This window comes from Mus pahari, chromosome 1, assembly GCF_900095145.1.
Source record: "Mus pahari chromosome 1, PAHARI_EIJ_v1.1, whole genome shotgun sequence".
NCBI lineage: Eukaryota > Metazoa > Chordata > Mammalia > Rodentia > Muridae > Mus > Mus pahari.
Genome location: NC_034590.1, coordinates 135,017,381 through 135,031,111, shown reverse-complemented (window position 1 = coordinate 135,031,111; position 13,731 = coordinate 135,017,381). Strand labels below are relative to the sequence as shown.

Here is a 13,731-nt window from a genome sequence, read left to right as displayed (position 1 = left end):
AAGGAAGGAAGGAAGGAAGGAAGAAAGAAAGAAAGAAAGAAAGAAAGAAAGAAAGAAAGAAAGAAAGAAAGAAAGAAAGAAAGAAAGAAAAAAGGTAACATGTATAAGCAGGCACTTAAAGGGGGACAGAGTAAGACATGAGACTATCTCTGGAAGAGCCAGGCAGGTTGTTCAAGGTGCTGAAGCAATCTTGGGGCCACCAGCCTAGACTCTAGGCTGAACTAATGGAAGCTTTACACAAAGACATGGTACAATTTAGCTTTTCAGGTTTGAGAAGATGCCCAGGAAAACAAAAGCACTTGTGATATCATGAGGACCTGCATTTGGCTCCCAGAGTCCAGCGATACAGTAGCATCAGCATCTATAATCCCAATGTTCCTATGTGGAGATGAGAGGCAGAGACTAAAGGATGCCCAGAAGCTCACAGGGCTGATAATCTGGCACACACTGCAGAAAAACTGCAAATAAACCCTGTCTCAAACCAGATGGAAGGCATGAACCAACATCTAAGGTTCTGCTCTGACCTTCATACATGCATGATGGCAGACGTGCTCACATTGATACCCACAGGTGTGTGTAAACACACACATGACACACAACATATATACACGTACTGAGCATTTAGAAAGATTGCTATAGAAAGTGCTGGGGTTAGATTATGCTTGGAGACAGAAAAATTCAGATAAATTCCTTGTCCTCCAGGAGTTCTGAAGGCCTGCATGAGGAGAGAGCAGAGTAGGTAATGTTAGATGGCTCACATGTTTGGGGCCTGAGCAACTGGAGAAGCTAAGATAGGTTTAGGAGGGAGCTGTGCTTGGGCTGTTGTGACAAATTAAAGCTGGACAGTTTAGAAACTACGTACACTTGCTTCTCACAGTTGGGGGGAGCTGGGAAGTCCAAGATCAAGGTCAAGATCGAGGTTCCAGCAGATCTGATTTCTGGGGAGAGCCATCTTCTTCAGAGGCGGCCTTCTGCTCAAGCTCCCCTCTCGTAGTGTAAGAGATGAGCTAGTGTCAGAAGTCCTTGATAAAGATGCTGATCTCATTTGGGGGCGGTCACTGCCCTTATGATCGCCTCCCAACCTCACCTTAGGCACTAGGATTTCAATGTGTGAAACTGGAGAGAGTACAAAAACATTTGGAATACTATCTGAAGTAATGAGGTATGTTCTGATGTGATAATAATACCAGTCGTATAATACTGCTGTATTAATCCCTTTCTGTCTATTTAACTGAATCATAAACCATTAAATGAAAAAAATAGTTTTGTGGTCTAATCCTTTGCAGTCTGTCTATTTTTCTTGAATCATACATGCTCTCTGGGGTTATAAAACCTTTTTCTCAGTACTACAGCCAAAGTGGCTATGTTTCCAGGAATTCTACAGATGAAGAAAATACTCTGGGCTCTTTTTTAACCATGCCTGCCTTACATTCCTCCCAAGGTTACTACATGTATATCGAAGCCTCCCACATGGTGTATGGACAAAGAGCGCACCTTTGGTCCCAGCCTCTGAGAGGCGTCCCTGGGAAACACTGCTTGACTTTTTTCTACCACATGTACGGAGCAGGGACTGGCCTGCTGAGTGTTTATTTGAAAAGGGAAGAAGACAGTAAGGAGTCCCTGTTGTGGAGAAGAAAGGGCGAGCAGAGCATCTCCTGGCTGCGGGCACTGGTTGAATACAGCTGCAGGAGGCAACACCAGGTAAGCCACGAGGGGTGAGAATCCAGCAGGGGAGGCTGTACCGAGGCACCTGCTACGTTCCGGTTGTTTGCTAAAAAAAGAGAATAATTTGTCCTTTTTCAGAGTCAGAGATAAAGGCAGGATTAGTTGAAAAGTAAACCTAATTAGCCTGTTATTGATTAACTCTAAGCAGTGAATGGATAATTAGACATGGAGCTGCAGCTTTGGACATTCATGCATAACGTGATTGTTTTGTTTTGTTTTTAACCATTCAAGGATGAAAGGATACATACTTTATCTTAGTGTGTTGTGAATGTCAAGTACATTTCTTCCAAAGGAAAGTCTTCTTTCTTCTAAATACACTACTGCTGCTCCTAGTACCCACGATCCACTTGCATGTCCTTTGTCCTTAGGCCTTTGTCCGAAGCCTCCACTTATGAATGTGTATAGCCCATGGTAAGTTTTATAAGCCTCTGTAAGCATGACTATATTGTTGTAGAAGAAGCTAGGGGTCCTGATCCCAAGTCCATGGTCATCACCCCAGACCCCCCAACATTCCATGTGGTATAGAAAAACCCCTGACCTAGAAGTATACAGTCCTTCCAGTAGGTGGAGCTAAGAACCTGGTCTAGCCTAGAAAAGCCCAGGATAGCCACAGACATCACACAGCCACCAAAGGTTGCTCTGGGGAGGCATCCTTCAGACTCCTAACTATTTTAAAAACCACTCTGTAAAATTCTGGTGTGAGCATGCCCTCCAACTAACACTCCAACTTCTTCTGCAGCTTTGCTTCTGGGTGGTAAACTTCCTGGGCCCAGGCAGCTTTAACCCATTGGCTGGATGCCTGGTCTAAGCTCAGATCTTCCCGGGGAAGAGGTATCCAAAATACGAACTTTTTCTTTTTTTCTCACCATTCTACAACACAAACTGATGTTCTAAAGTTCTAAACTGAAGATATCGCAACTCAAGTGGCTGGATACATTGCCACTCAAGCCTCTGCATTAATGGACACTAAATGACAGGAGGAAGGTGCTCTTCTGTCTAGGAAGGGTCTGCCAGCCAAGCACGTGTAACTGTTTGGAGATGTTTGAGATAATGGCAGATTGCTCCATGAAGATATTTTTTTTTATGACTGTTACAGAAGGTACATGGGCCAGATGAAAACTTACTAACATGGTTGATCATCATCCAGAGATGGCAGCTCAATCTTGTTAGGCTCCAGGGGAGTCAGGCTCTTCATCAAATGGATCTCAAGGGATGGTCCAGGTACCAGGAGCATCAAAAATACCTGAAATATAAGTTCACCCAAAATGTTCATTCTCAGAATCTACCTCAGAATGCTAAATCAGAAACACGGGAGGGCTTTGGAGTCCCAGAAACTTATTTTTAATAAGCCCAAATGATTCTGATACAAGCTAAAAATAGAAAATGTCCAGACTTGATTGAATCTAATTCTTTGGAGGTGCCATCCAAGCATTGACACACACTTGCATGCATGGGTGTGTGCACATGCCCACACACATGTGCACACACACACACACACACACACAATTTACAGTGTAGAAGATTGTGTCTGTTGCCTCGTGCATGCCAGGCAAGTGTCCCATCACTGAGCTATACTCTCAGGTCAATATGTATTCTCAAATGAGAGCAATACACAAATTCTCTAAAAGTTCCAGAAATCAATATATAGGGTCTTACAAAAAAAAATGCTCTGTTTGCTGGGTAGGTGATGTTAGAAACTGGTTCTGGTTTTGTTTCAAGAAGTCTAGTTATGTAGCCTAAACTAGTCTCCAGCTCAAGATCCCCTTCTTAAATTCCCATTGCTGGGATTCTACCACCACACACAGCTTGAAGAATTTTTAAACATAGCCCATAGCAAAGCCTCTGAGCTGCCATTTTGGAATGTTGTAGTTCAAGAAGTGTGAAACGCTTATAGAGATTTTCAGTTCACAAGCTAGAAGGAACACTCTGGAGTAGACTGCCCCTTTGGCTGATAATGGAACAGGTGATCGTTTTCGTCAACTGCTCCTAGTGCTCACCTCAGGAATCCCACATAACTGTAGGAGGAGTAGGCTACATTCTACTGTTTAATAAAATACAGACACAGTCATGTGCATAGCCTGGCTGTCTGTTATGCAGTGGGTACTTAGACTGCTAAGAGCCATATATAAGTTGTTCCAATTAATGCTATAGTTCCACCTTATAGATAGAGAAAAGTCGATGCTGGTAGAGAACTCTCACCTCTGTCTGCCCAGTACCAAAGCCCGTTTCCATAACCACAGTTCTACACTGTCCGCTGCCCCTCAGAACTTCCAGAGTCTCCTCCTTCCCTTATGGTCACAAGCATCAAGTGACCTTGGACAAGCCTTGTCTGTGCTGGGACTGTTTCTAAATCTTCAAAACGGGTAAATAATTCCCATCGTGCTGTCACCAGCAGAGTAAAAATGGGCATTAAATGAGATTGTGTGTGTGCAAAGGTTTTTATAAATTTTAATGTACCAAACAATTTTAAAAATGTTTCACTGTTTTTAAAAACTTCATCTTCTTCTCAGATTTCCCTGGAATCTAATTCTCATCACCATGGCAGAACTGATATTCTCAATAGCTGTATCAGGCATCCAGATTGAGTTCTTGTGGTTTTATATAAGATATCTCATTTTAATAAATATCGATTGACCACAGGCATGTAATATATGCCAAATTTCTGCAATAAATATAATGTGGAAGTCTTTTTTTTTTTTTTTTAGTTTATGTTCTTGTAGGAGAGTGATTTTTAAAAAACACTAAACTATAAGCTGGGGACTGGAGAGATGGCTCAGCAGTTAAGAGCACTTTATGTCTTCCAGAGAACCTGAGTTTGCTTCCAGCACCCTTGTTGGGTGGTTCTACACCTCCTGCAACTCCACTTCCAGGATCTGACACCCCATCCTAGCTTCCATATGTGTGTGCACACAGACACACAGCATAGACTTACACATGTACACATAAATGAAAAACTTTTATTTATTTATTTATTTAAGCTAAAATTAGATAATATAATACCAATGCCAATAGAAATAAATCAGTGTGAATGGACAAAAACAGAGTTGACTAAAGGATAGCTAACCTGGATGTGGCAAGGGAAATGATGGAATGATAAATTGTTGGTCAAAGCCCATGGTGTTTTAGCTAGACAAAAGATCTATTGTACAACAGAGTGACTCCAGTCAATAACAATGTATTATATATTCCAAAATGACTAGGCAAGTAAATTTTAAATTTCTCATCACCAGAAAATGATAAATGATCTGCCAAATGTCATGTTGAACCTTTAAAGATATAGAAGAATGATTTGCCTAGTTAAAATAATATTAATTGGAGAGAGCTAGAGGAGGAGGAGGATTAGGCGATAAAGCCAAAGGAGTACTGGGATTATTTTACAAAGCTCCACAGGACATGGTAAGCGTTTTGAAGTTATTCCAGAAGCTTCAGTAGGAACCCGGCAGGTGCATTTAAGGTAATGATCTGCTTCTAAGCAGTAGCTCTAGCAGCTACACAGCAAGCACAGCACTACAGGAGGCAGGATACTTAGACCTCTAACACCGGTCCTGGCAAGAGCACCAGGCTGGTTAGGAAGCAGCAGTAAGAAGTCATCAGAAGGGGCTGGTGAGATGGCTTGGCGGGTAAGAGCACCCGACTGCTCTTCTGAAGGTCCTGAGTTCAAATCCCAGCAACCACATGGTGGCTCACAACCATCCTTAACAAGATCTGACTCCCTCTTCTGGAGTGTCTGAAGACAGCTACAGTGTACTTACATATAATAAATAAATAAATCTAAAAAAAAAAAAAAAAAAAGTCATCAGAAACCTACAGAATCTTGCTTTGTATCCCTTCTGAGATGCAGCCAGGGCTGACCCCTGAGCTCATGATCCTTTCTTAGCCTTTCAAATGCTGTGATTCGGGAACATTAGACCACCGCGCCCACCTCTACTTGTTGTCTTATAGGTGCCCTAGTCTTGGTAATTTTGACCTGGTTTTTCTTGACCAAAAGAAGTACCCATTGGTTCTATTTCCTAAGTCTTTAGGACCAAATAACTTAAGAAAAGTTATATCCTAATGACTTAGTAGTCGTTTCACATGTAGGCATATATATTCTGTGTAATGTGCAAACCAGTCAAGGCTTCAGATCTTGTGAAAGTTAGACCAGTCTACATACACTACCTTCATTAAAGTTCTGCACAGAATTTTACATGATGCTTGCTTTTAATTATGGCTGCTACCAAAACCTCCACTGGATAATGATGTTATCAAAAGGAATATAGACCCATCTAATGTTGACTCTTTGAAGGACTTTCATCTAGTAGTTCCCACAGTATTGCTGAAAGTTGAATATTTTTATCTGAAATTTCAAACTATCCTCCAGCACCCTTGTAAATACACTTGGATGTCTTAGCCTGCAGTTTGGGAACCAATAACATATCTAATTTAATCCTATATTTATTGTAGTTGTTCTGTAAGTAAATATGTTTATTCTTTGCTACAGGTTAGGGTTGGTTAGACTTAAAGCCCAAAGACAAGCCAGAATAATCTTGTACATGAATCAAAAAAAAAAAAAAAGGTTTGCTACCATATATCTACAGTCACAACAGAGAAGTCACAGATATAGCACATGGCTGTCACTCAGATATTAAGGAAATTCATAATAGGTTTATAAAGTCCAGAGTTTGGCCAAAACACAAATTAGTCAGAATATCATTCCATCAGATTTTGTCTATTTAGTAGTTTGAATCCTAAAACCAGACTGTTGTTGGTGTTCTGAAACTGAAGTATTTATTAATCGCACTCAGATAATGTCCTGCGCAGATGCACTAGAACATTTTACCCTCTTTTCTCGCCATTTGTTTTGATCCTTGTTTAGCATCGTCTATCAATTAGAGTTATCTAGAGAAATGGAACTCTGAAGTATGGACAGGCAGATAGATGGAAAGATCAAAGGGAAGAGAAGAATTTACTATAGAAAGGGGCAAGAATTTCCATGACATGTTAACATGTAATCTGGGGAACCAGGAAAGCTGTAGCACGGCTGTGTCTATATCTGAAAACAGGAAATAATGGTTCAACCTTCAGGAAAACCTGAAGCCTCAGCTGATATGAGTCTTGGAGACCAGAAGCCCCAGAGTCTAGCATTTAGTGCCCAGCAGCTAGAGGTGATCCCTGCCCAGTGCCAAAAGCAAGAGAACCCACTCTTCCTCTGCCTCTACCCACACTGAATAAAGGCCGTGAAGCCTAACGTGGGCCACTGCTTCAATAGCAATCTCCTACATAGAGTCCTCCATGGTCATCCCCAGAAACAATGCCTTGTAGCCACCTTGATGCCCCTGAGCCCAGAAAAGTTCATGCTTAAAATTAACCATCATGTGTTATGTCCTTAGAAAGGTTTCTCGACTTTATTTTATTATGTCTATTATTAAAGTTTCATTAATTTCAAGATAATTATATAAACTTATTAATAATTTCATTTATATTCTTATTTTAATAAAATTGGCTTAGGGGCTTTTCTTTTATATTACTTTAAAGCTTAAACTAATCTAATGACACAGATAGATGGAGCAAGTATGTCTTCTGGACAGTTGTCATTACCCACAAACCTCTCTAGAGGATTCAGTCACTTATTAGCCATTATTGCAACATCCTTAGAGATGGCGATCTATTTTTCTAGACCAAGAATACTTGATTCATTGTTTGCTGCAAACACTCCTGAAACAGAGCATACCTTGCCCACATCTCAATGGACTCTGCCTTTGGTGTCATGGTATTGAACATAAGTGAATCTCTGTCCTTTGGTCAATTTAATTATTAAACTTCCCCACCTGCTGCCAACACCAAAGGTAAATTCAGTGGGAGTCTAAAGAAACTAAAGAGTTCAGCCTAAAGACACTGAAAGATGCTAGACATAGACTGTTCTAAGTAGCTTGGGTTTGTCAGGTCACTAGGAGGCACTCCTGGTTAAGCATCTCTGGGGAACTGCCTAAAAAGGCCAGAAGAGTCACCTAGGCAACATAATTCACAGTGGAATATTTAAATTCCAAATAATCTAATTTGAATTTGTAATTTTATTTTAGTTATTGCTGTCTAATTTTATTTATTTTATTTTATTATTTTATTTTAGAGACTGGGTCTCACTATGTTTCCCTGGCTGGCCTCAAATGTGCAGTGTAGACCAGGCTGCCCTAGAACTCACTAAGAGGTCTACATTACCACAAATTTATAACAATCCTCTCACCTTAGCCTCTTACAGTTGCCAGGACTATAAGGACAAGGCTTGAATTTGAAATTTTGTGTCCTTAAAGTTAGGTCCAGCAGTTATCAAAGCTTCCAAACCTACAAAGATCTTCCCCGGGGGCCAACACAGTTGTGTCATCTCGGACTCTGTCTCTACATTTAAACTTCATTCTTTTTCAGATAATTTTTGAAGCCACTCGAGGAATATCAATAAGAAGCGATATCGCCATTGATGATGTTAAACTTCAGGCAGGACCGTGTGCAGGTAATAATATCCCCAATGACATAAGCTTGGTTGGAAAGGGGATTTTATCATATAGTCTCAAGTTGTAACAATTCAAAATGATCTCTTCTGCAGACATAATAATTATTGTCTGTCTTTTCTGACAGAAATGGAAGATACAACTGAACAGTCATCAGGATATTCTGAAGACTTAAATGAAATCGAGTATTAGGAAATGATCTAACTTTAGAGTAAGAAGACAAAAGTTGTACCTCTCTTCAGTCAAAGAGGAAACAAAAGAAATGGATACTGGATGTTCTTGACTATTGCATAAGTTGAAATGACTTCAGAAGACCTGCTCTCATTACTTTTGAAAACTATATCTCTATATATGAACTCAGGGCTCTCCTCTGTTTTCCCCCAGCACATCTGACAACTGTCACTAGAAGTACAGGCTACTGGTTTTACAGAAACCATTTCATCTTAATTTTGGTGCCAGTTAAAATACGAATGTACTATGTTACAGTCACTTCAAAGTACACATACAAAGGGCACAATCAGTGCGAATGTGCTTATAAGTCTGCATTCAGTGAATGTATTGGAAGACGAGGTCTTGGTGGGTTTTCTTGTGAGTTTCAAGAATGAAAAGTTTTCTTAAATAATAATGCAAGGTCAGTAATGTCTGCCAAAGGGATGCAGTGTTTTATGGTAACAATTATTCTGGAAATAAGGTCGCATTTGTGTATGTGATTCACAGAAAAGGAGCTACAAATCCTTACTACTTCACCATAGGTCTGAGAAAGGCATTTTCACGGAGCCCCAGGATAAGTCTGTGCTACTTCATGCTGCCTTCCAAGGCAGTGCCACCTTTTTCTTCTCCATTTCTACTGCCTTGGACAGTCACCAGGAGCACCCGCAGAGCAAAAGCACCTTTTCAACAAGGCAAGCTTGAATTTCTTTATGCACATACACTCAACAATTTTTACAAATGTGTTAAACGATTTGACTGATTTTTATCATAAAATTTTTTAGTGAAATTTTTAGTAGTATGAGTTCAACCACATTTGTTAAACTATGTTTTTGTTTTAATTGGCTTATTTAGAATTGTATATATGTGTGCAATTGTGTGGCTAATCAGCTGTCTAAAACTTCAGAGTTTCCTAATAAAAGATCGTTTGAAAATCCTTTCATTAGCAATGAAATCATCACTACATTCTTTGTCTTTATCAGAACATATCCATTATGTAATTGCAAATTCTAATTTGAAGCTCTATTCTGCCATAATTAAATGTTTTAAGTCATCTTATCAGTGACATTAAAACATGCTTTCATGTAATAATTAATATTTAAAGATTACTTTATTTCCCATAATAATCTCAATTTCCCTAAAATTTATTTCTGGAATTAAACTCTAAAGACACAACTTTTCTTTTAGCTTTTAAAATTAAATGTATTTGTTGGGGAGTGGTTCTGGCTTTCCCTTAAGAGTCTGTTCTCTGAGTAGATTCATCCAGCAGTTAGTGGAAACAGATGCAGAGAACCAAAGCCAAACAACAGGCAGAGCTTGGGGAGTCTTCTGGAAGAGTGGGGGGGGAAGGACTGAGGGAGCCAGAGAGGTCAAGGACACCTCAAGAAGACCTACAGAGTCAACTAACCTGGGCCCATGGGGGCTCACAGAGACTAAACTACCAAACAAAGAATATGCATGGGCTGGGCCTAGGCCCCTTACACACAGGTAGCAGACCTGCAGCTCTGTTCTTCATGGGGGTCCCCTAACAGTTAGAGCAGGGGTCTGTCTCTGACTCAGGTGTGAGTCTTAGATCCCTTTCCCATCACTGGGCTGCTTTAGCTGTCCTCAGTGGGAGAGGATACACTTAATCCTGCTGTGACATGATATACCGGGGTGGGTGGGTATCCATGGAGGGCCACCGCTTCTCTGAGGAGAAGGGGGGGGGGAATAAGGGAGGAGGATGGCAGGGTGGGACTGGGAGGAGAGAGGGAGGGGGCTTCAATCAGGCTGTAAAGGGAATAAACAAATTAACGGGGAAAGGGGGGGAAAGGGGAAGGAATCAGTTTTCTCCTTCTACCTACCACATGACTGAACTTGACTTGGCAGGTTTCTCTGCAAGTGCCTGTATGTACTGAGCCATGTCACTAACCCAGGACACAGAATCTGTTGTTACTTTTGTGTTCTTGGTGACCAGAAACAAAATCAAATGAGCAAATGAGTTTAACCTCTCCCTCATCCCTGGAATGGAAATGTTAGTAGTATTTTTCACGGATGAGAAAGCCAAGCATCAATACTAGGGATGTAGCTCAGTGATACAGCACTTGCTAAACAGAGCAAGACCTGGGCTTTGATCCCAAGCACTGTGAAGGCAGAGCAAAGTGAAACAACTGACTATCAGAAGGTGGGAGGGTACTTAGGACTGCATAGCTCTGAAGTGTTGGTAAAAGTCAACTTGTAAGCTTTGCAAGACTGTATGTAAATCCACTGGCCCCATCTGTGAAGAACACCGTGCCTCTCTGCATGCCACACTACTTAGAAAACAAAAATACTCAGCCATACAAAAACCAACATCCCTAGGTTTATAGGGAAAAACTAAGCTCGTTATGTAATAAGATAGGATTTTATTAATGAAATTTTTCCTATGATTAATTAGACACAGAGGTGCGATTGGAGTTTGATGAACATTAGGCATCACAAATCCCTCACAGCATCGGTTCCACCTATAAGTATATTACACTTGCTGAATGAAAGAACGAATACTCTTCACCCACACATATCTGAGTTCATAGTGAGGTAGTTGCGCTGTGTGACAAATGAATAAAGTATTTCTCTGGCATCCTTGACAGTGACATAAAGTCTTATGTAATCATTCCAGCTAATATTTATTGAAGACCTACTGTTTCCAGAGACAGGGCAAAGATGTCGTTATAGGCATTAACTTATTTAATCCTGAAAACCACCCGTGTGTAGACCCTAGCAGCAGGTTCATTTCCTAGATAAGGACATTAAATTTGCTCCAGATCAGCAGTCAGTGCAAGACCTGGGTTTGAAACGGAGCCTGTTGTCCATCCTGTGTTCTAACCTTCTCTAAAACAGTCTCCTCAGCCTGCTAGCTCCTCCCTCAACTCCATCAGCAATATGGATTATGCTCAACTCCATCACCAATATGGGAAGCCAGGGGTTCTTAGCTTCCCTCTTCTAGGGTTTATTGGCTACACAAATAGCTCCAAGATGGGGCTAAGGGAGATGGCTCAGTCAGCAAAATGCTGCCATGCCACCATTAGGACCTCAGTTAGGAACCCCAGGCACCTTGTCAAAAAGCTCAATGTGGTGGCAACTCGATGATCTCTAGGTTCCGTGGGAGACCCTGTCTGGAGGGGAAAAAAAGAGAGGAGGGGGTTAGTGGGTTGGAGAGACGACTCAGTGGCTTAGAGTATCGTTTTCGGGCAGCGAGGAAAGAGGTAATTACGACTGGCAGTTGCTAGGAAACAACCTGCCGGCTTTTAGTGTCCTTTTTAGAGTCAAGAGGTGGAAGGTGAGTGGAGTGACTCACCTTGCCTCATTTCTGTTCCTTGCAGGTTTCCACTGTTTCATGCTTCACTTTCCTCTCCAGGTTGCCTTTAGCATTTGACTATATTCAGTGTGGATGGAAATAGAGGCAGATGGTGAGCACAGCTTCTGTAGTATCTCCAGGTTTAGCAGTGCCCAAGGGGAAGGCACACCCGTTACTAGGTGCTACTTAACCATTTAATCCCAATCTCTGCATTTATTCCAGTTTTCGGCAGCACCTAAACAGCCAAGATCTTGAAATAGAGACAGCTTTCCCTGCAGATTGGCTTCCCTCTTAGGATTCACCCATCTGCAGTGGTGGTTATTTATGTAAAGAGAGGAAGAATAGCACAGATATGGAAAACGCAGCACCTCTGATATGAGGTCTGGCTTAATATGGAAGAACAAAGTTGAGAGATGATTGCTTAAGATATCTGGCTCTGGGCATCTCAGCAAGCATGGAGGTTACAAAGAACATGCACATATTAGTGAAGACAATGGGATATGAGACAGCCAGCACAATTTCAAGAAATATGATGTGGTCACGTGCCCACGGGAAAACCTAGGAGCAGTGTCTGACAGTAGAGATCCACAGGGTAGCATTCCAGAGGTCTATATGCTTTTGTGCCTTACTCTTGGAGAGATAAGCCTTGGCTTCTTCGATATCTCATTCTTGTGTTTCCCCATTCAACGAGAACTGGGGGAAAAAAAGTTTTCATAACTAATGATTTTTTTTAATACTATTGGATTTCTGGCATGTGGATCTCTGTAAAGACGAAACGCATCCCAGAAATTAGCCACCCTGCTTGTGGATTCTGGCTGCCTCCATTCAAATTCTGATTTGGCTGCTTACAAACTAGACTTGACAGTCTTTTTTTTTTTTTTTTACCCTCTGATTCTTTTTTCCTACTTTTCCAAAAGAGGTAGTTACTATGAAGAATAACAAAAAGTAATAGGTGATAAGGCATAGTGACACACTCCTGCTGTCCCAGCACTTGTGGGGCTGAAGAGAATCAGAAATTCAAAGTCAACCATGGTTCTGTAAGAAATTCAAGTTCGGCCTGTGCTATATAAAACTTGGTCTCAAAATAAAGTAAGGCCCTCAATACACAACAACAACAACAACAACAATGTAATACATACAAGAACATAGACACATTAAGTTTTGGACACAAAGTCTTCCCAGTTTATGTGATAAGGAATTAGTAAAATCCAGCTATTTTTGTGTCTCTTTCTGTATAAGGGAAGTGTGAGCTTAGAGTGCCATCTTAAGGATAAAGCAGCCATAGAATCCTACCAGGTCACCATCCTTTTCTTTAACTGGTGGCTTGGCAAGGTCTTCTCCTTCCTACAGAAGCCACTAGCCATGGTTCTCCTGGATTGTACATGAATTCCTCAAAAGGCTTATGCAAAGTTAGACTTCTTTACAGATCCATCTTTTAAAAAAAAGTATCACCTAGTTTAGTTTTCATGAGCTGTTTCTGGATTATCTAAATGTTCAAGAAAAAGCACTTAGTTTAGCACAAATGTGCACATGGGTTCCAAATACCAGAAGGGATATAAAAGGTCACCTTGGAGGTCTATAATAATTTCGTTGGTCCTTTTGGTTGTATATTACTTTTTATCTGGATAGCCCCTCTTCTAACACTTCATAAATTATTAGACTGCACAATGAATGATTGCATATTTTAAAATATGCATTGGATTCAAACCCAACCAAAAGTCTCCTAAAAAGCAGTTTTTAAATAAGGCAGGAGGGCCAGTTAGATGGCTACTCAGATAAAGATGCTCACTGCTAAGCCTGATGGACAGAGCTTGATTCCCAAAACCCACATGGCAGAAGGAGAGACCAACGCCTGTGAGTTGTCCCTCTGACCTCCATGTGAGTATGCCCATGTGACGTGGAAATTGCTGGTTTCTTTAGAGACTCAGTCTTGTCATGTGGTGTTTCTCTGGAAACTGTCTTATGAAAGGATGTTTTTGTTGAAGCACACACATGGAAGGA

At 40.9% G+C, this 13,731-nt stretch overlaps 1 protein-coding gene across 1 annotated transcript in view; it reads left to right on the top strand.

Moving 5' to 3' along the window:
* The window catches only part of Mamdc2 (MAM domain containing 2), a 145,840-nt gene extending 136,620 nt beyond the window's left edge, over positions 1–9,220 (top strand). Inside the window, exons 12-14 of the mRNA XM_021210574.2 lie at positions 1,442–1,701; positions 8,125–8,209; positions 8,335–9,220. Coding sequence (XP_021066233.1) covers positions 1,442–1,701; positions 8,125–8,209; positions 8,335–8,399 — 410 coding nt within the window. The 3' untranslated portion in view covers positions 8,400–9,220. The remainder of the gene's footprint in view (positions 1–1,441; positions 1,702–8,124; positions 8,210–8,334) is intronic.
* The last annotated feature ends 4,511 nt before the right edge of the window (positions 9,221–13,731 follow it).